At 47.6% G+C, this 26,776-nt stretch overlaps 2 protein-coding genes across 3 annotated transcripts; one reads left to right on the forward strand and one right to left on the reverse strand.

The window, feature by feature from the left end:
- Positions 1-598: 598 nt before the first annotated feature.
- LOC135815387 (myc protein-like) lies at positions 599-6,837 on the reverse strand. The gene is made up of 3 exons (XM_065328678.1): positions 6,702-6,837; positions 5,938-6,611; positions 599-1,988 (listed from the first exon to the last, which is right to left on the reverse strand). Exons 1-3 carry the CDS (start codon positions 6,734-6,736, stop codon positions 1,273-1,275), a joined length of 1,425 nt encoding a protein of 474 aa, XP_065184750.1. The 5' UTR covers positions 6,737-6,837; the 3' UTR covers positions 599-1,272.
- Positions 6,838-7,046: 209 nt separating this feature from the next.
- LOC135815388 (uncharacterized) lies at positions 7,047-26,001 on the forward strand. 2 transcript variants are annotated; one of them, XM_065328680.1, is made up of 9 exons: positions 7,047-7,583; positions 14,600-14,884; positions 15,553-15,636; positions 16,688-16,789; positions 20,291-20,444; positions 21,908-22,082; positions 22,328-22,402; positions 23,621-23,816; positions 25,189-26,001. In XM_065328680.1, the coding sequence occupies exons 2-8, from the start codon at positions 14,841-14,843 to the stop codon at positions 23,683-23,685; spliced, it is 699 nt and encodes a 232-aa protein (XP_065184752.1). In that variant the 5' UTR covers positions 7,047-7,583; positions 14,600-14,840; the 3' UTR covers positions 23,686-23,816; positions 25,189-26,001. The 2 variants fall into 2 exon arrangements, with proteins under 2 accessions (XP_065184752.1, XP_065184751.1); XM_065328679.1 differs by lacking the exon at positions 7,047-7,583 and adding an exon at positions 8,305-9,485 and having other exon boundaries at positions 23,616-23,816.
- Positions 26,002-26,776: the final 775 nt, after the last annotated feature.

Raw genomic sequence — 26,776 nt, forward strand, 5'->3', positions numbered from 1 at the left:
TGACTGTATTTCCTTTACTTCGGATAATCATCATACCAGGGAGTCGACCTCCCTGGTACGGTGTGTACATGTATATGTACATAAAAGCATTCCTGCCTTCATTACATACTGCAGTAAAATGCTGAACAAGCTACCTGGACTTCAGCTTTCCAGTTCCTACGGTTTAGCTGCAACAATTTCACATCACAAACAAACCCATCCAAAGTCTCCGAGGAAAGCGGACTTGGAAGCAAGAAACAGTACAGCAGATCAATAATGATGCAAATCAGCAATGGCTCACAGTTTGACACTGCCGCAGTCTGCGTAACCAGTGTAAAGTGGGCAGCGTGCTGCGCCATACCCCATATGCAGAGCTGCACACCCTTGTGGTTATGCAAGAAAGTGCTATAAGAACGCAGCCACACAGGCTAAAAAAATCAGAAGGTCCCAGCTCGACAATTAAAATGGCATTCTTGGGTATGTGACTCTGCTGCACAGTAAACTAGAATCAAGAGTATATAACATGGTTATGTACTCTTGCTAGAATGAATGGCACCCTACTCGTCCCTAGCCTATGTTGGCTGCCCAGTCAACACACCAGGAACAAGACTCGAGCTAATAGTTTGTTCGTAGATTGACTACTCAATGATTCTGAATCGTTATGGTCTCTAGATAGCACACTGTACCTGGTAAATGATGTACGTTAGGAGAAAAAAGGAATGAAAGAAAGAGGTAAAAGGCAAAGAGAAAGTCGTATCATGCTAAAATCACACATCAAGAGGAAGAGAAAATGGAATAGCAACGTTATGTAAAGAGAGAAAGTATCAAGCATCAAAGTCCAGAGAGACGAAAGAATCGGCAAGAGTCAGGGCTCAATGTAGCCAGAGAGGAGAAAATATAAAAAAAAAAAAAAAAAGGTCACTTAAAAGAAAAGAATACAGCACTGCACTAGATCGCAAGCGTGCATGTACCCTCACAAACACGGCAAGGTTTTTGCAACAAAATACCAACAGTAGTAAAAGCAAGGCAGTAAAAATAAACACCAGTTGTAGCCGTGCAAGAGACTAGACAAACTGTAGAGAGAACAGTGAGTAGAGACACACAGACGGACACACAGACGCACGCACACAAGAGAGACTACATTCCAGCTAAAGGAATCCGAAAGAAATGGACCGCAGCTGTAGCGATTACCAGCCCGCTATAAGATCTATTCTAAACTAAGTACGGGGTCAAACTAAGAGACCAGACAACTAAAACACATAAACGGGAAACACAGATACAAGGCACACAGGCTTACTGCTTTAGGCCGCGGCCACGGGAGGAAAGCTGCTGGCGCAGTTGGCAATTACGGCGCTGGAGAACTTTGAATTCGTCATCAAGATTCGACTTCTCCTTGACAAGACGCTGGATGAAGCCATTAGCTCTCTCAAGAATCTTCACCTTGGCAGCTTTGTCTTTCAATTCAAGGTCCGGCAGACAGCAACGCAGGTTGGCATACATTACTTTCAAGTCCTCTCGCCGGCGACGCTCAAGAACATTGTGGGTAGCGCGTTTAACTTCAGGATCGTCTTCATCAATCGAAGTGCTCAAGTGAGTGATCGACGGAACACGCTCACGTTCACGGCGGACACGCTTGGCAGCAGCATTTGGGCTAAGGGGGGATGATGGCGCACTTTGCAAGGATAGACGTTGTGGACGGAGGCCAATCGGCCGCGGTGACATGGATGCAGTGGATGTTGTGATGGCTGCAGCAGGCGTAGAGGGCGCAATTGCTGCGCCAGTGGGTAGCTCACTTACTGGCGTGCCAGGACTAGGTGTTGCAGGCGGTGTGTTGACAGTTGCAGAGCAAATTGGCAGCGAGAAGCCTGGTATGTTCTTCTTATGATGAACCACAGAGGCTGAAATACAACCAGTCCTAGGAGGTGTGTAGGTAGCAGGAGTTTTTCCAGATGTGGAGTGCCGAAAGGAACAGTATTCAGCAACGCTAGCATCCACATCTTCCTCCCCATCTACAACACAAAAAGAACACAAAAGAACATACAGTAACAGAGCACATTGTTAAAATTAATGGTAAAACTGGCTAGACATAGTAGAAAACGCAAGACGAAAGAAATATACCACAGGGACATCAAACTAATACCATAAAGTATCACTGCTCTACCCCCACGCTGCGTCGCTTCCTATGTAGATGGTGTCCGGTTTGGGTGGGAATGGGACATACGCATCATTTTCCCGCTATAAGGTTTTGCATGGAAAGTTCACTATAACCATGCGCACGGCGATATCAGCCCTGCACAAAAGCCCAGACATGACCTGTGAAGGATCAAAGTCACAAATGTACTGGCGGGTGTGTAGTACCTGCCAAACATGGGCCGCAAAAAGGTGACGGCCATCTTCGATGCATGCCTCCCAATGCTTCCATTAGATCCAGGCTGCCGAGTGCAGTACAGTAGAGACGCGCGCCCAAAAACATAGTTTCCAAGGGGTCAGCCTGGGACGTTCTTATCTTTCAGCAATCTGGTTCATAGCATTTCAGGCTGGATGTTCCTGGACTCCACGTTCTTCAGCGCGCGACTCTACTGTACGAAATACAATATGGAAGGCCTTGAACTGAAGTCGTTCAACATGTAGAATATCATCAGGGCAACGGTATTTGACGGTACTGTACTAGGAACACACAGTATCGCATGAATACCTCGCGGGAGGACCTCGCTCGCGGGAGGAACAAAAGTTCAGCACTGTGGAAAACACAAACTGTTCAAAATCTGGTTTTGTTGGTGGACTCTATCGCTTAACTTGTGCCCACAATTATTTCCATGTTACAATTTATTTTCCTTGGCTCACCATCTGAGTTCTTAATGCACAATATGTAATTAAACGAGCAGTTGTCCATATTTTACAAATAAATCAAGGGGGATTTAGGGTGTCATCGATTGGCGAATCTGGATTGAGTGCGCAGGCGGTGTAGTCCGAGCAACGCTGGCCCAATCAAACAAAACAAGGGTGTAGTATGCAAAATGTACAGATATCGTCCAAAGATTCTGTGAAAGCTGTCAAAAAAAAACAACTCCAAAGTCCATTTCCACTCCAGCCACTCCCGGTGTGGGGGCCGGTGTGTATCGTACACCGTACTGTAAATACTGCAAGAACAAAGACGGGGGTGGGGGTGGCGATACACCACATAAATCATAACATACCGTATATTCTCTATTATAAGCACAGGTCTCCATTACTAGCACAGTCTCTAATATTAGCACACTGTGAGCACCTTTCGAAACATTATAAGTAGTGCTGAAACGATCATATCGATTACTCGTTACTTACTCGATAAGAAATAGATCGAACGGTTATTTCAATTTTATCGGCTAAACGAGTAGAATGGTACTTATGCTCGGTGCGGAATTTCCCCCCTTTTGGGGGTCACACAAAGCGTGCATGCATCGAAAGTGTTGGGAGTAGGTCTACGTCACGAATATGTACATGACTGTACACTTGCAACATCAATGTACGTGTAAAGCACAAGCGCGATCTGAGAAACATCGACGCGATCACCGTCGCCGTCTTTTGAGCTGACTACTTTTCTTACATCCAGCATGCAGGACGGGCAGGCTCAGTATGTGTCTACACTAGCTGCAGAGGCTGGAGTTCCCTCCACGTGCAAGTAGTCTTGAGCTAAAGACAGTAAAGTGGTCTTCAGTTTCATGTTTTCCGTTCTGTCGACGGTTCCCGAACCAGTTTGCTCGACGACGAGCTAGGCCTGGCGTCTGGGCCTATTTTGAGCATAGACAGGAAAAGCAACTAGTTACTTGTTGGTGCGCCTCAAGTCAGCTCATCCGTCGAAATTCGCCGATCTGCACCCCGGGCCGGCATCTCTGACTTCATCATCGTAGTCAGCGAAGTCACAGGCGAAGGGCACCATCAGCTCTTGGGTTGCAACCAGTGAGCTGCCTCTGTCTTGTCTGTATCTGTCTCAGTGGTCAGGCTGAACAGCTGACGGACTTGTCCGGATCATCAGATCTATGCGCCCACTTTCCGTCGCTGGCGATGTTGGATTCGTAATTTTTTTCCAATTCACAGAATGTACATGTACTGATGTAGTTACATTAATAATCGTTTAGCCGATAAGCCGATCGTTATGGTATCAGCTAAGCCACTAAGGAAAAAACGTAATCGTTTCAGCACTAATTATAAGCACAGTCTCTATTATTAGCACGGTCTTGGTGGAAATCAATGCTGCATGCATGATATCCAGCATGTATTTCTTCTTGCTCTCTATGGATGTATTGGTTGAAAAATATAAGCACGGTCTCCAATATAAGCACGGGGTAGAGGGGTGTTGAAAATATATAAGCACGGCGCTTAATATAATAGAGAATATACGGTAGTTGTTGCATCGGCGATCAACCAAAATGGGTACCGTAGTTCCGCGCATATAAGCCCATGGGCTAATATATGAAATAATGCATTTTCTGGGAAAATGAATCAGTCACAATGGTTCGTTTTTTAGTCCTGGGCCTATATTCGAATTTTGAAGGCAGCTGGCACGCGAAAAAGTACAAGTCCGTCCGCGGTTGTCCGCCTACCATAGGTACCGGTACTGGTAATGTAGTCTGCACTGACATGCTGTACTACGGTGTTTGGGTCTGTATATTAGCCCATGGGCCTATAAACGGAAGTGGGCTTATATCCGGATATAGGCCCATGGGCTTATATGCGCGGAACTACGGTACATTGTGTTCGCGAACTTCCAACCACTGTCTTTTCTTTCTTCACAATCTGCTCTACTCTACTCAACCAAGTAGACAAAAACGAAAGCAGTCTGAAGCACGGATTTGGCACGGAATATGCTGAAGAATTAAAGAAAATTTATACAGAAGCATGGAAATTGAGAAATCGATGGGCGAATCATTTCCAGTGCAGTGCAAATCAAAGTCAGGCCAAAAGTATGCTGCACCACTGGAGGACAATTCCATCGATTTTCTAAATCCTTCTGTCAAGCGTGCTAGGCTGTCAGGAAACAGCACATGGACATACAATCAACCTACCGCCATAACGATATTTGCACCAGATGGTGATATTGTTATAAGAGTAACTGGTTCATTTCATACATGTACATCATATTAACATCTCAATAAAACCTTCGTGAAATGACAATTCAAGCTGGTTCTGTTGATTGCAATCCTTAAATCATATTGCAAGCTTTTAGCTAATTCTTTACTCCTGTTAGCATCAAAAACTTATGTACATGTATGCAGAAAATATCGTTACAATAATAGAGGGGTAGGTTGACTGTATATGCAACCCACACATATCACATGAGTACAGACCACGCAAAATTTGAGTTGCAGCAATCTTACTTGCACAACGGTCTCCCTAAGGGGCGGCAATGTATGAAAAATTCCAAAAAAGAGGAGCAAATGCATATTGGTGTGGTTGGGAGTGGATCGTGCTTCGATACTGTTCCCACAGTGCACTTCAATAAAATACTACCAGCACAAGAATCTGCATTCCAGCTGCTCAGCAGGAGCACAAGCTCGGGGGGGGGGGGGGGGGGTACCACAGCCCCAAGAATGTCCCAGCATGGCGTCAAATACTTCAGTGCCCTTCAATCCCAGCAGGGTGTTTGGCTTTATTTCCCAGTTGGACAGCCATGTGGCTCATGTTCTTTGGAATGCCTTTCCCAGATGGACGGCCATGTGGCTCATGTTCTTTGGAATGCAACTCTGCTGGATGCTAATCCAATCCAGTATACTTCTGGCTTCCCAGGTTAGTGACACCCCCGCCCCATTTCATGCATCTCGCACAAAACCCACGTCCCTTTGTAGATGTTTGGAGAGATGTGTGCATGTAATGTATTGTTAGTCAGTAGCCGACGTTGCGTCAGCGGTGATAGGTTGATGCTTAGTAGTCATAAGAAGAGAAAATATGAAGGCAGAAAGTACCAGCACATCTGCTTACCAGTGCTGGAGGTTGACGATTTGCGGCGTGGCAGGCAGTAGGCAGAGTTCAGAGAATTCAAAGGAAAGGGAAACGGTTCAGGTCCGTTATCGTCAGCACAGCTTTTCCCAGGCCCGGCCAAGCCATCGGGCCGCTTTGGACCAACTTCCGAGGAAGCATTGGGTGATCGACGACTTGCACTGACAGGAACTTGGTTGACAACAGAATTTAGTGTAAGCTTGGAAGAACTCCACATGCAATCTCTAAAAACATTACTGTGTACAATTGCATTTTCTTCATCCATTAGCTCTGTGCCGTTTTCACTTTCGTCACCTGATTCATCAGAGTCCGGTGGTGATAGGGGTGCAGACTTCTGCAAACCACGCACAGCCTCAGCATGACGATTTACTTTACAAGCATGGCCATTTTGATCGACATTATCAGCGCAGCCTGAACTACTATTAGTTGTACACTTGCAATTAGTTAGCGGACGTTGTGGCCGTGGTAGAGGAGATGTCTGGGCTAATTCAAACTTCCTCCAGAGGTCGTTACCAACAAGGTCGTCGACATGTTGGAGTTCTTCCTGGCATGTCAGAAACGCCTCCAAGGAGTCAACCTCGAGTGTAGAGGAGTGACTCCGCTTGCGACGACATTTATAGCTTTCAGTACCGAGGGTACTGAATGCTATGGAGAGTCTACAAAACACAGAATTAAAAAAAAAAGAGCAAGAGCCAGAGTCAACTCGCTGCTTTCCAGAAAACACCCTTGGCAAAAGTAGGTCTCACTTTTGGTGGAGGTCTAGATCCTGTTGGTTCATCATCAACCTCTGCACCACAACTCTCTTCCAAGCCCAACGTCCAAGGCAAGGAGAGGAAAAGGAAAGATGGCGTACGCAATACGGGTTTTATTTGATTCTTCGGCTTCGGCCGATCGGCCGAGTGGTCACATGAGCCCTTTCGGCCAATCATGCATTGCGTCCACGCGGCGGCGTCACGGGACTGCTGAAAGAACGCTGCAGCCAAGGGGGCCGAGGATCCATAACCATGCACGCGACGAAGCTTGCCATGGTATTCCGTACAGATGTCGTGCAGGGTGCATGGCAGCATGCACCTACGCTAGCTTGTGGCTCAATGTAGCTGAACCATCGGACCTTATTTGTCAGCTTGGATCACGTGATCCATCCAGCTGCCGCGTGCGGCAAACAGCCCAAATAGCGCTAACTCTGGCCTGCGAGCGTTTGCTGCGACTAGCGCGCTAGCGCTCGTGACATACACAAACGCGCTAGCCAGAATGCTTTGACTTTGATGGCTTTCAGCTTCTATTTTTTGAAAAGTAGCGCGCTCAGACCAGCTCGCTCACTCTTTTCCTCTTCCATTTTTTAGGGCAATTGTTTTGTTTGATAGACGAAGCTTAGGGTCTCTTTGGGTTTGCAACCCTTACCCTCCTGGAAAAAATCATAGTTGTGCTAGACTGCGACACTTCAGACCAGGTACTATTAGAGCCGCTAATGGACGACGAGCTATTTTCCGCTATCCGGAGCTCAAGCATTTGAGCCGCTAAATGGACGAGACTCCTGAGGTAAAGGATGCAGAGAATGAGGAGAGAACACTCGTATGGAGCAGGGAGTAGGTAGTGTACTACTTCCTGGTATGGAGCACTGAGAAGCGGTAAGTCTTAGGGCAATTCTTAGCCAGTAATTACTTTCTCGCCATAATTATGTTCTCGTTTTTCGTGTCTTCTGTAATGCCAGTACACTAGCAGTACGACTACACTGTAGGCGAGAGTCCATAAGCCAGAGTGTGCAGCTCTCCATCTATGCAGCATAAACAAATTAATGACAAATTTCCTTTGCCTAAGGGCTGGGTTCCACTGCCGCTCCGCCGCACATCATCCACGGCATGAAACGTCATCATTACGAGCTGGTCCAGCGAGGCCGCGGCTCATCACCAGCTTTCGCTTCGCTGCTTGATACAAAAAAATGCAAGCCGCGGTCACGGCTTGCATTGTTTCCCGCACTTAATTGTTTTATTCGGGGGAATTTTAATTCGTTGCACAGGCCAGAACACGAGGATTTTTTTTGGATTTCACGCGCGCGCAGGCAGGCTAAATGTCATAAAAAAAACGTCGAGCACGATCGCGGTACCGTGAATGGCGAGTGTCACTGGAACCACGCCGCTCTGCTGCATGCAGCCAAGTACCGTGGAGCAGCGGAGCTGCGGAGCCGCAGTGGAACCCGGCCCTAACCAAACTTATAGCAATTTGAAAATGTTTGACAATTTTTCATAAAAAACTTGACAACATTGTTCTTCTGTAGAGTGCCGCTGGCAACTCCATCGATGAACTCCATCAATGAGCGCAGGGATAAAGTTAAGAAACCCTTCGAGCGAGAACGTGTTTTCAAAAAGGAAGCACAAATATGCCGCGTAACTTCCCCTCTAGTACTGTATGGCCCCATCAAAGCCACTCGCTGACTACTTACCAGTAAAATGGGGTTGGACGGTTGTCAGATTAGCTGACATGTTTTCTGCCAACACAACCATAAGCAGTTGTCAACTCTCAAGACTAAAAGAGCTTGCGAAGAAAGTGAGAAACCTTGGCTATGAAAGCACATGAAGCGTCAGAACAAAATCGAGCAAACTTGGACCTAGATTACCAGTGTCTGCTCCAGAGCCGGGTCAGTGGCCCTGTTTGTGAGTACTTGGACCTTTTGGAAAAAGAACACTGGGTTACCTGAGACCCGGTCGGAAGTCCTGTCGAGTACTATACTTTTTTATACCGTTCGAGGGCATACCGCCACTGACAGGCTGCATACGCGTGCAGATGCGTGCGGCCAGAGTGCCCAGTGCGAGTACGTTCATACATGTACATGTACAATCATGTACATCAGGAAGTCGAAAGTAAGTTTACGACTCCCTGACACACAGTAGCCGCACTTGAACGCATCTGGCTCTGGCCCAGTGTTGCAGGAATTGTGCCAGGTAGACGTGTACCCGGTTTGTGTTAAATCTTAGAGCAGGTACTGCATACCCTATCATATCTGTGTACATGGGTAGACAGAGTCAGTGTTGTTGCGTCCCACTCAGCACCCTTCTGGTTCATTTCGGCACCAGCACTCTTTGCGTATGCAGAGTTGAGTAGAGTGCAAGTTCGGACCACAAGTACACTGCAGCGGCTAGTAGCAAACCTAACCTGTGCCGTGATGCCCGGCACGTGTGTGCATCTACTTCATCCCTGAGTAACACACCTGGTATATTGTGCACAATAGGGCACAGTAAATAATCAGCATGCATCGCAGTTTTCTGCAACATATTCCTGAAGTCACTTTACACCTCAGAAGAATTGCGTCGCTGACTGGAATTCGATACCGGTTTAGTTTCTCTCTGGGTCATTATCAATCATAGAAAACCCGTCATACAATAGGTTCAAGCTAAAGTACCGTATCACCATGGTAATTACCTGGAAATTCGGTGTGTTTTCTACGTTTTTGTTAAACAAGCAGCAATGTGCAACAGAAATTACCATGGTGATAGAGTAGATGACCGTGTGAAGCGGTGTGAGATGCAGCAAAGGTGAGCCTGTTACTGCGAGTCTATGCCCTAAACAATAAACTTTGCCGTGGGATGATTCTCTTTGGGCTGCACACTCTGGTTAATGTACTCTTGGTGGCAGCATTCTGGTGCCAAAGATGATATTTTTTCAGAAAAATAAGCACTAGAGAAATGGAGTGGGAGTAACCTGAATTATTCTATTAGCAGAGCTGCAATACTTGGGATATGAGATTATTCCCGTAGCTATGCAAAAGACGCTATTCAGTTGTACTTTAGTAGCATCTGGCGCTAGCCAGTATCCACACCGCTGTAATTCGGTGCGTGTCACGGTGTCTGGTAGGGTGGTTCACGTGGCATGCAATGGTTGGTGCAGTATCCCGTATGTGTCCCGTACCGTAATTCGAGTATGCGGTGCGCACCGTAGCATAGATGTATCTGGAGCGCTGTACGAGCTAAGATGTCGGGGCAAATATGGGGACATTCACAACATGCAATGTGAATATGCACGTCAGTTTCGTTTTAAGAAGTGGGTTTGACGGAGTAAGAAAAGGCCCCAGCTTTGGCTGCTGCATGCTAGCCCAGTGGGTACCAATCTCCTGCCATCGGCCGAGTGCTGATGGAACGGAGTAGAAGAAAAAGAAAGAAGAATATTGCGTTCAAGAATACAATTTCGGTAAGGGATATACAGTAAAACCTGTAACTAAAGACCACTGTCACTAGCGACCAGCCTGGTACTACCAACCACTTCGCCAGGCACGGAAGGTCTCACATTCAAAATGCACTGTGACTAGCGACTACCTTCTGAACGCGACCAGCGACCGCCTTTTCCTGTCCCAAACACAATTTTTGACCCGTAACTAGCGACCGCGATGTAGGAAATCAAATGTTGCTCGAAGCTCCTTCTTGAAATTTTACTGATTTTCCATGGTCCTGAAAAAAATCTTTCGATACTACAGCTGAACAAATGAATGCAGGTAATTTTGGCTGTGGAGTCGGTGTGGACTGCACTACACCTGTCAAAATTTCAAGCGCTGTCAAGAAAAAACATGATAGGAAACGTCTTGGAGAGCGCATCGAAAGCGCTCTCTGATCGATGTTACTACTCGGAGGAGAAACGAAGACTGGGCGGCTCTGTCACACCAGTCATACAGACGGATTGACGATGGCATCAAGGAATCCAGAAACAAAGCAGCACCACAAGGTCCTGATGCTGAAGGATCGCGTTCAAGCAATCCAGAAGTCACAACAAGGACAGTCGGTATGATTGATCGCATGAACAAATTTGAAGCCCAGCGCGAAACGAAACTTCCCCAGGGAACGTTTGACTCCTGGCTTCAGAAGTAGCAGCTGAATTTGAAGTCTGCAAAAAATTAATCTTCTCTCTCTCTCTCTCTCTCTCTCTCTCTCTCTCTCTCTCTCTCTCTCCATCTCTCCGTCTTTCTGACATTGCGCAAGTCCTGGGGAATCGTATTAGCTGCATTTTGACATACATATCATATAATGGGATCCACATATGGTCACGCGGTGCAAACCTCTAACTAAAGACCACCTGCTACTAAAGACCGCTTTTGCTGGCACCAAGGGGTGGTCGGTAGTCACAGGTTTTACTGTACCGGTATGTGGATAGCTAACTAAAATAATTAGCCGTATGGTTTGGAAATAGTGGTGGCGACTCTGGATGGCAGTCGTGAGTCCGTCAAGTGTCAAGTCGACGGAATAGCGCTAGCTCCAGTGTGGGGAGCAAACCCATTCCTAGGTTAGCACCCCCCCCCCCCACCTCACAACAGAGCAACCGAGTTTTGGATTAAGCTGGGAGTGCCGATTCGAGCAACTGGTATGATGGCTCTGCTTGGAGCCACTAGATGGCTCGCAGCTGAGCCGACAAATGACTCTGCTTGGAGCCGGCAAATGACTCCGCATGGAGCCACCGAATGACTTCGCATGGAGCCGCCGAATGACTCTGCATGGAGCCGCCGAATGACCCCGCATGGAGCCGCCGAATGACCCCGCATGGAGCCCCAAATTGACTCCGCATGGAGCCGCCAATGACTCCGCATGGAGCCGCCACTGACTGCATGGAGCCACCAATGACTCTGAGTAGAGCCTCCAAATGCTAAATATATTGGTATGCATAACCAGTTGAGAGCATATATTCCATAAATCGGCACTCCCGGAGCGGATCACAAAGTGCAGCTACCCGTGCAATCTGTAAGCGGTGCAAGCTAGGTAAAGACTGTCAGAACTTGATATCATGGGCTGAGGCCATTGCCGCAGCCACCCATACTTTGGCTGCAGGTGGCGTCCGAATGTTACTCGGGCAGACATCGCTTTCCACCTTCCCGCCTCTCTGAATATCGAGTCCCGCAGCTGATTCGAAACGAGTGGCCGGTGTACAACGCCAGGCCAAAGCCACAACTGATGAGCAATATCCTCGCAGTTGCTGTAAATGCCCATTGATTGGCATTCCCAGCTGATGCCGCTAGTTTTCCCAGGTGCTGCGGGCTGCCACAATTGCAAACAACCCTTTGCGATTGCTGCTCTGCTTGATTGACTGTCCATCGCCCTATCCCCGGTCGCAATTGTACGAGCACCGGCCAAGTGCACCACTTGCATCAGTGAATACCAGCAAGTCGGGGGACGGCGTCCATTTAGGGTATAGGAAGAAGGACCGGCCGTTCCGCTAATCCAGGAGCTCAGGCCATCAGCGAAGATCTTTGAGGCACTCTTTGGAGAGCTTGATCAGGTAACACGGCTGCCGGTACCAGTTGGCAAGTGACCACAATCTGCAATTTGCATCCAGGGGCTATCACTCTTGTAGCAAACGGGAGCTTTCCCAGAAGAGACTCGAGTTGACATTGGGTAGTTGAAGCTGTGTGAAGAGTGGCCCGAAGGAGATCACGAAGCTCGGCAAGTTCGTCCATAGGCATACTGATGTTAGCGCGGCGGGTGTCCAGGATGACGCCGATAAACATCAGGACGTGGGCTGGACCCTCCACTTTTGCTGACGCCAGAGAAAACACCGAGGTATGTAAATGCGCGGCGCCGAGTAGCGAGTTGCTGGCGAGCTAACACAGGTCCAGAGCATGCATTGAGGAAGCACTTTTACTGACGCCAGAGAAACACCGAGGTATGTAAACGCGCGGCGCCGAGTAGCGAGTTGCTGGCGAGCTAACACAAGTTCAGAGCAGGCATGGAGACAGAAACGTTAGTCGAGGCACTCCCCGTAATAGGATGATGCCAATAACGTCAGGACTTGAGCTGGACCCTCCACTTTTGCTGGGGCCAGAGAAACATCGAAGTATGTAAATTCTCGGAGCAGAATAGCGAATTGCTGGCAAGCTAACACAAGTCCAGAGCATGCACTGAGGAAGTAACGTTAGTTGAGGTATTCCCCGTAATGCAATAGGCGTGTGAGTGCGAACTGCTAGCACATAATCCATTCACTGGCGGATGCGACAGAGTTCCATATAGCTGGACTGGAGCGTAATACAGTCTGAAGGGCAGGGCACTCTCATAAAAGTATTGATCCTGCCAGCGGATCGACAAGGACCAATCCTCCGGGCGGACGGGAATTCGGCAGAATGCACTTTTAACATTGAGCTTAGCAAGATACACCGGGGCGAGCACAATTGTGGAGGAAATTGTTTGGGAACGCATGTTCCGCAAGTTGCATGCTCGAAAGTCGAAAACAGCAATGACATGCAAGAGACATTGTACAGGATCTTGGAGGTCGCATGACCATGTGACTCGCGCATGCGTGCAGGTCGGGCCAGCTCGCTGGACTGCCTGCTAACTTGCGTTAGCATGCTAACGCTCATTATGGTTTAGATCGCATTATTGTAATGGTTGCGGTTTGATTTCAAAAGACCATAGAACGTGTCGTACTATCGGTCGAAAGTTTAGGGGTGTGGTACTAATGGGCTGGGAATGTAAGGATCGGGTAGATTGCAGTGTTTTAATGGTCGTAGTTGTTGTATAAATAGAATGCTGAGATAATTAGAAGAGGACTATGAGGAGGAGCAAAATGACAGGGGTGACAGTGTTAAAGCTCTGAGCAGACGGCGTCGGCAGGAGTGCCTACACAGAGAGTAGAAGAAGGGAGAAGAGAGGTCCCGCCGCCTCGAGAGTCGCCGTGCTTGCGAAAGGCTATGCCAACAGCAAGAAACGACGGAGCAAATATCCCGTCGTTTGGAGACTCACCGCCTTCGTGACAAGACGCGTTGACAGCTAGAGACCGCTGCACAGGCATCCATTCAGCAGGAGAAAATACATGCTCTCATGCTCGAACTTGTTCGGTGTGCGGGGCCATCATCATGTTACGCACCAGCCTGGCCCTATTCCGTTGATGTTCCGTACCATTCTGGCAAAGACTGCTGGCCACATGTTGAAACAGGGCTTGAAAAAAATGAAATAAGCTAGTACCAAAGCGTAATCTATTATTATATTTACTTTTACTTGGTAGAATGTACCTGTCTGAGAGTTTGAGTTTTGAGTTATGTATCGATGTGCGTTTATGAACTAAAGTTTTGATTGTCATGCACATGTTTTTGTATTGCAAAGACGTTTCTATCAGTTCGAACAACACACATGATGACCTAGGCAAATATTAAGCATAGCGAGGGCTCCTGGGCGGTCAAGCCCTCTCTAGCCTTCAAGCCCAAGCGCTCTTTATTTGTGCGATATCGAAATGAAAAACTAAATGATATAACAACGATGAACAATTTATTTCAGCCAAGTACAAGTGGGGTCTATTGGTATCCTTTATTTCAGCCGAATAAAACTGTTGTTTATTCCTATCGCATAATGCATGATAACCTAGGCAAAAAAGATAGTGAGGGCCCTGAGCTTTCAACTGAGCTCTCTCGTTGGAATTATTAATATGGAGGTGTATGTGCCAATTTTTCACGTAGGATTGCCTGCCACTTGCAGCACTGCATTGCCTTCTGCAACTTGGGGGAAGCTGCGTGCTCAGGCCCGTAGCAGCTCCATTCTGGTTGGTCCAGCGAGACCTGACTTCCACAACTTTGCGTGCTTTTCTTGTGACGGGCATATACATGGTACAAAGTATGTGTGTATGTGTGTGTGTCCGTGTGTGTCTGTGTGTGTGTGTGTGTGTTGGCGTTCCTCTGGAGCAGCTTGGTGACATCGTCCAAGATCGACAGGGATGGCGGGTCACCTGCCGTGACGCTGTCGACGCTATTGTCCAGTCCCGCATGGAGCCTGTGGCGAAGCCCCTCATTTGTGGCACTTGTGCGCGCAGTTTTCGTCGGCCACAGGATATTGCGACGCACAAGTGTAACGCTGTTCGCGCGGCCCGCGCGCGCTGAGTATGGCGTTCCCCGTCCGGTGGACAACACGTCTCCTGGTCTGCCCCGTATGGGGCCACATAGCCAGTCATGGCAGTGGAAGAAGGAAGGAAGGTGTGTGTGTGTGTGTGTGTGTGTGTGTGTGTGTGTGTGTATGTATGTATGTGTATATGTGTGTGTGTGCATGCATGTGTGTGTGTGTGTGTGTGTGTGTGTGTGTGTGTGTGTGTGCGTGCGTGCGTGTGTGTGTGTGTGCGTGTGCCCCCCCCCCCACCCAAACCAAAATCATGGTTTCTGGCCCCCACCTCTAACGACGGTCTAGAGCCGCTCGCGACTCGAACCATGGAGATTGCCCATGTGTCGTCTTTTCGTTACCTTGGATCCAACATACACAGCAACGGCCGATGTCATGATGATGTTACATCCCGGATCTCTGTCTTTTCTCCTTCTGTCTGTCTGTCTGTCTGTCTGTCTGTCTGTCTGTCTGTCTCTGTGTGTTTGTGTGTGTGTGTGTGTGTGTGTGTCTCTCTCTCTCTCTCTCTCTCTCTCTCTCTCTCTCTCTCTCTCTCTCTCTCTCTCTCTCTCTCTCTCTCTCTCTCTCTCTCTCTCTCTCCTCTCTCTGTCTCTCTCTGTCTCTCTGTCTCTCTCTGTCTCTCTGTGTCTGTCTCTCTCTCTCTCTCTCTCTCTCTCTCTCTCTCTCTCTCTCTCTCTCTCTCTCTCTCTCTCTCTCTCTCTCTCTCTCTTACCCCGCTCTCTCTCTCTCTCTCTGTGTCAATATACAGCTTTCACTGTCCAGGAGCGACACTGACTCGCACTGCTATCTGGTGCTCACGAGGTGTTTGTCGCGCTGCAAACGGAGCGTCTCTGTAAGTTTGTATCCCTGGTGATGTTTGGACCTGGAGAGCACTATATAAATGGTGCTTCTCAGGCACAATCTTCCTCAGCCTACTCAAACTCGACTGACGAGGGTAAATTTTCCCGAAACACTGTGTATTGAGCAGGGAGTGGTCCCTTCTTGCAGGTTTTCCGAGTGGAAGGTTGGATGGACTTTTCGTGTGCTCTGGGTGGCAGCTGTCAGTCAGTCAAGTGTAAAGTCAAGGCGGCGGAATAGCGTGAGCTCCAGTGTCGAGAGCAAACCCTTTCCTAACAATCTTCGCCGAAGTCGCAACCACTATTTCGTAGGTCTACCCTTGTTAGGAGACAACCCTGGGGGTATCAACTTTTTTTGTCTGATAACGAGTACATTTTTCTGCTGCTTTGCATCATCCATATTGTGTCCACATCAGAACTGATGGTTCCTTGTTATTAGACAGTGTTTTCCACCAGACCCCTGTACAAGACAACCCATTATCAGACAATGTTTCATCGGACCCCGATACAAGACAACATGAAATATCAATCGAGCTATCCTCGGCCATCCGCTTTTTCTTGTAATGAGAATTCAAACCTGTGGGACAGCTGGAGGGGACGTTATAACGAATTTGGTCTACAAACGAATAATCTCTTATCCGGACTTGCATGTACGACTGCTAATGATTCATGGGATTTTGGATCGTTGTCTGCTAATGAGGTTTGTCTTGCAACCGATGTCATACTAACGAGGGTAGGACTGTAAATTAAATGCTTGAAAGTTGAAACTTCGTTTTTCAGATGAATCAGACTGCAAATCAATAGCATAGCAAAGACCATAGCTATCCCAGGAACACTTGAGTAGTGCCCTCTTTTACCTTTTTCTATGTTGTCCTCTTCAGTTTGAGCAGGTATGGATGTTTCCTAGTGCCTTCTAGAATTTCTAGGTATATCATTGGTCTTGTTCGGATCGTCCATTACGTTTGCAGCTGTTCAAACTTGTATTGTTGTTTATTATTTTAATGATTTATTTATTCTACTTGCCTTTCCTATCTTCTTGTGTTTTAGCATTAGGCGATTTGATCGCAGGACGAGAGAGGAGCTGATGGACGATCTCTCCAATGTTCCACTTGGTTCGGAGCGGCGCCGAGTGCTGACGTTGGGACTTGGGTAAGGATGAGTGTTCCCTCATGTTTACAAGTTATCCGTTTTGTCCAACACTAACGGTTATATGCAGAATACTGTTGAGTCAAAAATGTGCAACAATCAGCACAAAAACTGACTGATGAGATCATGACATTCAACGACCTGATGCTTAGCTGCATCACGTTTATACCCGTTAGTGTTGGAAAAAACGGATACCTCGTAAACTTATGGTCCTCTTTTTTAATTTTAATCCTTGGCTCTCCATCCGAGTTCCCTCATGTGTTGCTATTATTTTTATTTACTTATTTTTTTGCCCAGGGTCTACATTCTACATTTATTTTACTTAGACTAGGGTTAGCTGTCCGTTTACCAGTACTCATCCACACATATGTGCACATAGGGTCTACACAGAACTCTATCAGTAGATATTTTTGTATAGGAGGTTGTCTATCCTCCGGGATAGCACTATATACTCCCATTCTGTGTGTTCTCTGGTAGCTATGTTCCTTGGAGACCATATGACTGTGCCAGTGTGGTGACCGAGGTGAGGTGTGTCTGCACTGGCATCGTCAACTTGCCTACTGCTACGTGCTCCCCAGTGCTCCATCTGTGTCCTGTACTTTATTTGGGGGGGGGGGGCAATACCGGTACTTCAGGTGCAGGGGGCAAGGGGGATGGGGTGGGGGACATCATGCCCCCAATGAACCTCTCCAGGCGTTGTTCTGGAGTAGACTAACCATAGGCGGAGTGTACACATGCAGCACATAGTTTGGGAATTAGAACGCGATCAGACTCGGGCATATTCAAAGGCAGTCTATTGTGATAGTAGTCCTGGACGGATCTCACTATGATGATATAGGTCGTGCCCAGCATCACAATGCCCAACATTTTTTCCTGAGGGGCTAGATGAACATGTGGCTAGACTGCCGATGGCAACCAACAGGCTCAAGGCTGTGTTGAGACTTCGTGTTTGCGACCCGAGTCAATTGTTTACTCACCATGACTAGGCATCGCATCGGGCATCGTATGACCATTTTATATGTCACTGTTCTTAGTCGCACCGGGGGCGTATGCCCGTTTTCAGGAGACTTATCAAAACACATAAGCCCTGTGCCCTGAAGGTTAGGCCTATTGTTAGTCTGAATAGTCCCGGCTACTATCCCACTAAGTTCATTGACTTTCTACTGAACCTGTATGTACGGGAGGAAAGTACTGTTCTGGCCTGAACTACGGATTTCATCAACTTGGTAGAAGGTTTGCCTGTGCGGGACGATCATTTATTTTTAGTATAGATGTGACCAGCCTTTACACCAGCATCCCCAACGAGCTCGGTCACGTGGCATTGTCGTGGTATATCACACACAGGTATACAAGGTGGATGCCCCCGGCCCTTAGTACACGGTTAACAACAGCAGTGACTTCCTTGATGTCAGTCATTCGGAAGACTAACGGGTTCGTGTAAGGTAACGATTTGTTTCCGCAGATCCAAGGGACTGCCATGGGTTCGCCTGCAGCAGTGGTCTATGCCGACATTGTTATGCTGTATTTGGAGAATCGGTACATTTTGCCGATCTTAGAGGGGGAGGGTTTAGAGGTTCAGGTTTATAGACGCTTTATCAGTGACATTTTTGTTTCATTGCATGGTTGCGAAGGTCAAGTTCAGCGCGCTTTAGACAGGATTAATAAGTGTTCGGCCCTCGGGTTTGCGCATGAACTGGCACATGATGGCATTGATTTCCTGGACACCACAGTTTTCCGTAGTAAGGGATACATGGCGGTGAAGCCTCATTTCAAGGTCACCAATCGTTTCCTGTATCTGCTTGCCGGTAGTAACCACCCCCGTAGTATGGGTAAAGGTGTGATCACTGGGGAGTTGATCCGTATCCGTCGGTCTTCGACCCTTGACCACCACTACGAAGCTGCTGCCGAGCAGGCGAAGCAGACTTTCCGGGCCCGTGTATACAAGAGCTCCATCTTTCATCTTTCAGACCGTACACCAGGCATGCAAGGCCGGTACAGCTGGGGTGGCTGGGGCGGCCTCAGCCGCCCCACTTTTTTGGCCGTTTTTTTTTGTTCTTGTTTTTTAGCACACTGCAACAAAGCGCGATGATCGCAGCTCAGCTCAAACGTGGCAAATAATGAAGAATCCTTGTGTATCAAGGTCAAGGTCAAGGTGTGTGTGTGTGTGTGTGTGTGTGTGTGTGTGTGTGTGCCTGTGTGTGTGTGTGTGCCTGTGTGTGTACGTGCCTGTGTGTGTACGTGCCTGTGACGTGTACAGCCGGTGTGTGCACACCGCTAGCTAAACCGACCAACGGCTACTCCCAGGGCACAAACTATTCTGCTGGAGGCAGCGTCGTCTTCGGCTGAAATTCCGGATACAACCTGCAGGGAAGCATTGTGCGCATCTGCCAGATTGACGGTTCCTGGAGTGGGGAAGCTGCCTCATGTAATCGTAAGTTGAATTTCAAGAGAGCCGATATATCCCTCTTGTGTAGAGAAGCTTCAGGCTTGTAGGAAGGCAGATTCTGGTGGCGTTGATCTTTCCTATTTACAGAGCATGTAATAGTCTGGGTGTTACCTGCCACTTTTCATCATCACAAATGATGATCGTGCTTATCACAGGACCCAGGACCAGTCGGGCATCTCAGCCTGAGTCCTTAGGATATATGTTATACTTGTAGGTGTATGGTTAGGGTGTTTCACCGGGTAGAGGCGACGGTTTCAAATAGGACACAGGTTGCAAACCGGAACGGACTCAATATTCACTTTCTCTCTTGGTATTTTGATTAGAAAACATATGTCACAGTGAGACTACGATGTGTTATACTCCGAGCCAAAATTTCATGGCTCTGCGATGACCAGACGCGCCATACCAAGCAGGTGAGTTTTTGACGTGTTGCTTCACACTGCGACTTGAGTTTTACGACTTTCGAAAAATCTACTTCTTGTCGCAGGTAAACAGCGGCTCGCCTCTTTCCAATAAAGCACCGCATACCAATAAAAACTAATGGAAGCACACACAAGGCTTATTGTTACTCTGTACTGGCTGTCGTGGAGCGATAGCAATTAGCTAATTTCAGACCCAAAGTGAATTTGACGTGCACTCTAAAACGTGTCCGGTTTGGAGCCACCTCTGATTTGAACTTTTTTGAAGCGAAAAATTGGGCAACTTGGAGGCAATGGGTCAACACAAAGGAGTGGCTCAGTTCGATTGACTCTGGCCCCAGAGCAAACTTCAACATGCCAGTTTCCTTCCACAAACATATTTCGAGTGAAAAATCAACGCTGATGATCGGTTTGGGTCTATACAAATTTGGCTGTCAAGGCGTTCCGGTATCGAACCGTCTACTCTACCAGAACACTGAGTTGTTGGCATAAGCCGGTAACTTTTGTCGAGCCTGTTTTAGGCTACCTTCTCCTCCAAATATGCTAATATCTCTTGACTGTACAAAAGATGTGCCGAGCAGACACTTTCTTCATCTCTTGACTGCTTTGTGTGTTGTGTGTATGGGTACGTGTATCCAGCCATTCAACTGCAGTGCCAGTCTGGCTACCTGCCCTGCCTGCGTTCCAGCCTGTGGCTGTATCCTGCCATCACAGCGCTGCGACGGTGTTTGGTACGACTGTGCTGATGGCTCTGATGCACAGTACTGCCCAGGCAAGGTCACACCAGCTCCAGGTAAGCACCAGCAGCAGCACTGATAGTAGTACCATGACTTCTATTATTATTACAGGGTGCGACAGAGCTCTCGGCCATTGAAGAAAATGTTGAGTCACCTCCACCACCACACTGCGCTCTTTAGCCGACTAGACCCTCCTGCACACAACCATCATCATTGTGAGGACACTTCCGTAGACGATATTGATAAACTCCTTCAGACAGCTGTTTCGCTAATACATAGCTCATCAGTGAAGGTAGATATTGAATGATTAAAAATATAGACCAAACTGCTATTATATAGGGGGTTTCCACATACAAAACTGGCATAGCTGAGGTGATAACGCGGGAAAAGGAAAGTGTGAAGTACTGTTGACGCGCATTGGACATGCATGCAGCGTCGGATATTCGGCGCGGAAAATCAATCACTATTCAATGCAGAAATAACGTGCCAGAATCAGAGTACTATGTAGCTAGTAGTGAGAGTCTGTGTACTAGTATTGCAGTTGTCCGAGCGCCATGAAGGCCTGCGAACGCACCTCAAGACCCGCCGACGTCGACAGCCACAGCAGCCCCTGGGGCATGACACTGTACTGCTCGCCCGTCGCGCCAAGACGCTTGGCAGTCACTAGGCTTCATGCCACCGATGTTGTCCGCAAGCTACCTTGTTATCTGCCCATCACCCACTGCCGTTGACACGCTGGGAGGCCCCGCGGCATTCGCCCAGTATATCGTCGTCAGAGCTGTGTCGACGGTACAATAACGCTGGTAGAAACAAACAGTTGGTCGTATGATATTGCGTCCTCCGGATTGTCCCTTGACTCGTCTTGTCCCTCTTCTTGCTCTGACGCTAATGACTTCTATTACAAGCAAAATGTAGAGCTACTGTTGACCGCTATTCACTGCTGTATTTATTTTATTACTTTGCATGGCCATGTTGAGGCAGTCTTCGCATCAATTTCCTTTACACAATGCGTGTACTACAATGTATTCAAAACCAATGTCTGTGCCACGCACACATACGCAAACGTTTTAGGGATGAAACGAGTATATCGAATACTCGAGCGCTTGCTCGAAAATTCGAAAGGAGTGAGGACTCGTTTCGCAAAATACTCAAGTATCTTATGCACAGTGTACTGTATGCTTGTACATCAAGCACGTCTGTTACTCTGACCAGTACTGATAACCCATGCAAGTGTGAAATTATTACTTGTCCCTACTTACCAACAAAAGACGTAGTTCAGACTATTTCCTGCACTAGGCTGCATGCAAGACTACATGTGTATCAGGTGTAATACGTTCAGTGTTACGAGAGTGTGTGCAGTACATTGTTTTATGTTGTCAGTAAAATACTCGTACTCGCTCGAATACTCGCTCGTTTTTTCAAAGAGTGCTCGAGTCCTCAATTTTGGCACTCGTTTCACCCCTAGGCCAAACATGCATGCACTGAATGCCTGTGCTCTGTGCACTCTGTGCTTGTGCAGGTCAAGCGACTGCCAGGTCCTGTCACCACCGGCACTGGGCTCAATGACCGTGAACGGCTTGATGTTCAGCAACACGACCACGTTTGTGTGCAGTCTCCCTATGTCCTTATGGGCTCGGCCGTGTGTACTTGTGAAATCAACGGCCAGTGGAGCGGTGTGCAGCCAACTTGCGTCCGTAAGTACATGTACCAATGCTCGACTGGCTTGTATTATGCATTCCCGTTCATCACACCGCTCATACTGTCAAATGCTGCCTCTTTTCATTCACAATGGCATGGGTCACAGTAGATAGGCCTGGTGCAGGTATTGCCAGTTCCTTGCTTGCTGCAGTACAGTATGACATATTAACTTAGCTGGTAAGCAGTGCATGTGTGCATGGCAAGTGTTAATTTTGTCCATTGCTTCCCAACCCATGTGTAGTGACGACTGCTGCTCTGAGTGCGGCCAGTGACGAGCTAGTCAAGGACTCCGTCTCAGAACGCATGACACAAACGTGTAAGCCTAGTATTGCTGCATAATTAAGAGCAATTTCTCCTACTGCTGACTGCTGAAAATGTTGTGTCCTTCACAACTAGTCTCTTTGTTCTAAGAAGTCTGCCTCTTTCATCGATTCGTGTTTACCTAGCTGCGTTACGCTATTAGTAGCCTATTACCTGTTGTGCAATGGGGATGGCCTAAAAGCTGCTCGCTCAACAGTTGTGTTGCATGGCATAGAGGGAGATACGGCAAGCCACCTCGGCATATTTGCGGATAGAGCTTTTATTAGAAAGGAAAAGGACATATGGATACGTAACTGTCCACCACTGTAACTAGCTACTACAGTAAAAAAATGCAACAACTAGGCACAAAACTGACAGAGTGCTGAGACATTCGACGACCTGACTCCTAGCTTCAACACATCTCCGTAGCGCTAACCAACAGCCTTCCAACTTGGAAGGTTCAAGGTTAAAAGGAGAGACCAAAGAGGGGAAGGTAAGCGCAACGAAAATGAGCACAAGCTAGTAGTTGAAGCTACAGTCCCACAAGAACAAGAAATGTTGATTGTTACTGGACGATGACGAAACCAGTATTACCTTTCCCTCTTTGGTCTCTCCTTAACACTACGGAGATGTGTTGAAGCCAGGAGTCGGGTCGTCAAATGTTTTAGTGCCTGGTTGTTGCACTTTCTGACTGTATTTAGTATATAGTGACAGTTACTCTACACTCATATCCATACGTCCTTTTCCTTTCTACATTAATTTTATTATTGCCATATTGGCTCAACATCCGAGTTTCAAAGAGCTTTTAGTGGACGACTTAATCCATTTTCGGCAATACTTACAACGATCCAATCAGTCATATTGTAGATCAGGCTATGCTGTGGGTAAGTATACTACTGGCCTTGTATGGCTTATTGTTTGCCAGCGAGTATTTAGCATCATCTACTAGTATTCACTCGTTTGACAGCCAAAGAGTATTTGTGTGGGAGGCTGGGAGTCTCGCACCTGACTTGGTCACGTTGCGCCTGAAGGTCACTAAGACGCGGCCATATACGGTGGAGCCGTCGCAGTTCCATCTACTGTCGACCAAACATGCCCGGTATTGGCTATTCCGGTACATGACAGCCCATGCCTGTAGCACCAAGCCTGTGTTCACTTTTGCCAAAGGGATCCACCTTACTCGGCCTTATTTAAATAAGATACTCTGTCACGCTCTCAACTGTTATCAGGTTAGCTCCTGCTCCATGCCCATTGTTGGAGCGACAGTCCTGGAATCCAGAGTTGCAAGTGAGGTGGTGATACGGCAAGCAGACGGTGGCAAAGTACGGCTTAAAAGCTCTACATCTGGCAAGTGGCCGGCATACCACCCCAATGGACATCGGAACAGTACACGTAGAGTAGCATCTCTACGTGACAGGGTATGAGCGCAAGTGAGTTCTTATGCTCTACTAATGTGCATTGATACTGTGACTATAGTTGCAGGGAATTTTCTAGAACCGCCCCAACCGGTTTTCGACCGGTTGAAATAGTTGGCGACCGGTTGAAAAGTTACAAATCAGTTCCAACCGCCCGTACTTTTCTGTGGGTGAATGGAGCTGTGAATGGTCATACGCTTTTTTCTGGATGGATACTTCCAGCGAAGCCGCGTGGGCTGGTACTAGGGTCACGAGTTTGTACGGTTTGTACGGTCGAACCACGTCATCGAGCTGTAGCGACGGCGTTGCTACAGTCCAACAGCTCCGCGCGACACTCCAGCACCAAGAAATCTGTTAAATTGCTGTCGAGTGCCATATTTGGGTTGTATTTTGAAAACTATTTCCGGAGGGGGACCCCCCGACTCTTCATTGTACCGTAACCGGTTGGAAATTCGTCCTAGAATATACCCTGAGTTGGTGTACAGATCTCATCACATGAGCCTTAGGCGGGATTTCCTATTGTCACTGGAAAATTCAGCCCTAACAAACAGTGTGATGGATGAATTTGACTCCAGGTATCTGCTTTTGGGAATGCCATGTATGCATGTCTGGCGTGCTGCTGCTATAATGTTGTGGCAGCAGCATTTTGGTGCGATGGACTGTTCTTGTAACGGTGTACCTACCCATTTGCTGTTGCTGGATGCCGTGTTTTGTCAGTTGTGCCTGTTTGAAGGTGCCAGGCCAGCTTGTGTTGGTGCGTTCCCGTTAAGTTGCCAGGCCAGGTATCTGCTTTTGGGAATGCCATGTATGCATGTCTGGCGTGCTGCTGCTATAATGTTGTGGCAGCAGCATTTTGGTGCGATGGACTGTTCTTGTAACGGTGTACCTACCCATTTGCTGTTGCTGGATGCCGTGTTTTGTCAGTTGTGCCTGTTTGAAGGTGCCAGGCCAGCTTGTGTTGGTGCGTTCCCGTTAAGTTGCCAGGGCACCATATTTGTAACGGCGTTCCCGTTTTGCTGTTGTGGGGCTGTGTTTGTATCGGTGTGTTCCCGTTGAAGTTGACGGGGCACCACGTTAGTGGATTGTGTCTGTTTGAAGTTGCCAGGCCAATCCTGTAACGCACACCCGTTTGCTGATAATTGGGGACATGTTTGTCCATTTTGCTCGAGATTCACATGGCTGCGCCAGTTGCCTTGTGCGGATTAGACTGTTATCTGGCACTAGTCTTGATCTGTTTTATTCAGATTCAGATCAGCTATTGTTCCTATACGAGAAAATCTGTGGGTGCACATCCAATTCATTTGCAGATTTGGGTGCTTCTCCTGCAACGGGCGTTTACATGGTACATGGTGTGTGGGCGTATGTGTGGTGTGTTCATGCTGTACAGGCCAGTATTGCCAAGCACTGGGGACCTTTGGCAATCTGAAGAATGTTTTGTCCGAGAATCGATCCTTGGATCTGTGGCGTTGCAGTTGTGGTGCTCCCGACCCTCTTGCGCGATGGCCGCGGAGACCTAGCGAAAAGGTTCGAGACATACGGCATCTCAATATCTTCCACCACAATCAGTACATCAGCACCACCATCGAGTGTAGCGACATCAGCAATAGAAGACGCACATGATATCATCCACCCTTACGGCCTTAGCGAAGACCCGGGAATACCTGAGAAGATGTTAGCCGCAACTTTACTGGAGAAGTCGTCGGTGACAACAGCACTCCATATTTTAGCTGCATGCAGTTAGGTCTCTCAACAAGTGTACCCAAAGTTTTCAAGCTAATACACAAGCAAATTCACTAGGGGCCGAGTATATTTTCCTACACCTCTCCCTGTTTGTTGTTGTTATTTCTGCATTCAAATTGTTTGTGTACCTGTACATTTATTACAGTAGAGCCACGCATCCACAGCTGTTGTTTCCAAGGGGTCAGGCTCGTCAGTTATACAAAACCTTTCAGCAATCTGGCCTTAGGCTTAGTTCCTTGACTTCTTGTACCACTTTCTTAGATGCACATCCCACTGGATAGTGAGCAATACGTGTGTAGCAGAATCTGTATTCCAGAAAAGCAGAGACTCGAGTCTATTGACACTGCGTTTCTTTTTAAAACGTTATTGGCTGTGGTGTACCTAGAGGTATACACGTACATTCCTGGGTCCCACGTTCTGTGACGCCCGACTGTATTCGTGGTGCCTCAACAACTTTTAATTTTGTGCGCTCGGGAAAACCTGCCGGAGGCTGTGAGGCTGCAGAGTGTTGGCTGTGTTTTGCTTTAAAAAACCATTAGGTCTCCCCAGATTTTCTAGTCTGGCCCTGAATTTTGCCACTCTTCGGTTTCAAAACCTAGTGTGGTGGTGGAAAGCCTAGCAGTGTTGTGTGTGCATGTGTGTATTTTGTACAGTGCTGGCCAGAGAAATCCAACCTCGTTAATAAAGTAGCGCCGCGTTCGAGAGCACAGACCGGTCCAGTATGTTTACTACTAGGGCTGCATAGCGCCCGGTGCAATTTTATTCATAAGGTTGGATTTCTTTGGCCAGCACTGTAGTTAGAAGTAGGTCCTCTATGGTCCTCTGTTTGTGCGCAATTGTGGTCACAGTGGCAGTAGTGGGTGAGGGGTAGACTCAGTTACTACGAAGATGGTGTATACATGATGGTGTATACAGTCATGTAGTTGAATGTTACTTCGGGCTTAGACCCAGAGGTTCTTGAAATGATGACCCCGGGTTTATGTACATGTATCATTCAGCTACCGTTGTCATAATGGCACTAGTTGATAGAACACCTGTATAAGTACAGGCTGTACATCTAGCATTTTCCAAAATAGCACTCCGTACTTCGAGGCTGCAGCCGTTTTGCATGCAACGTTGTATGTGTTGATCGGTTGACAGCATGTGACAAAGCCGAGGACATACTAGTGTATCAGGAGCACTGTTTTTTAACACAGTGCGTCCCCCGCCTTGTCATGTTAATTTATCAAACAAGG

This window comes from Sycon ciliatum, chromosome 4 (genome assembly GCF_964019385.1).
Source record: "Sycon ciliatum chromosome 4, ocSycCili1.1, whole genome shotgun sequence".
Taxonomy (NCBI): Eukaryota; Metazoa; Porifera; class Calcarea; order Leucosolenida; family Sycettidae; genus Sycon; species Sycon ciliatum.

Excerpts from the sequence above, each read along its gene's own strand:
- LOC135815387 (XM_065328678.1), bottom strand. The coding sequence starts at position 6,736 with ATGATGAACCAACAGGATCTAGACCTCCACCAAAA. Across the intron at positions 6,612-6,701 it reads GATCTAGACCTCCACCAAAA|ACTCTCCATAGCATTCAGTA; the intron begins GTGAGACCTACT and ends TGTGTTTTGTAG. Across the intron at positions 1,989-5,937 it reads ATCGTCAACCTCCAGCACTG|ATGGGGAGGAAGATGTGGAT; the intron begins GTAAGCAGATGT and ends TTTGTGTTGTAG.
- LOC135815388 (XM_065328679.1), top strand. The coding sequence starts at position 9,418 with ATGTGCAACAGAAATTACCATGGTGATAGAGTAGATGACCGTGTGAAG. Across the intron at positions 9,486-14,599 it reads CGGTGTGAGATGCAGCAAAG|CTTGGTGACATCGTCCAAGA; the intron begins GTGAGCCTGTTA and ends CCTCTGGAGCAG. Across the intron at positions 20,445-21,907 it reads CAAGGTCACACCAGCTCCAG|GTCAAGCGACTGCCAGGTCC; the intron begins GTAAGCACCAGC and ends GTGCTTGTGCAG.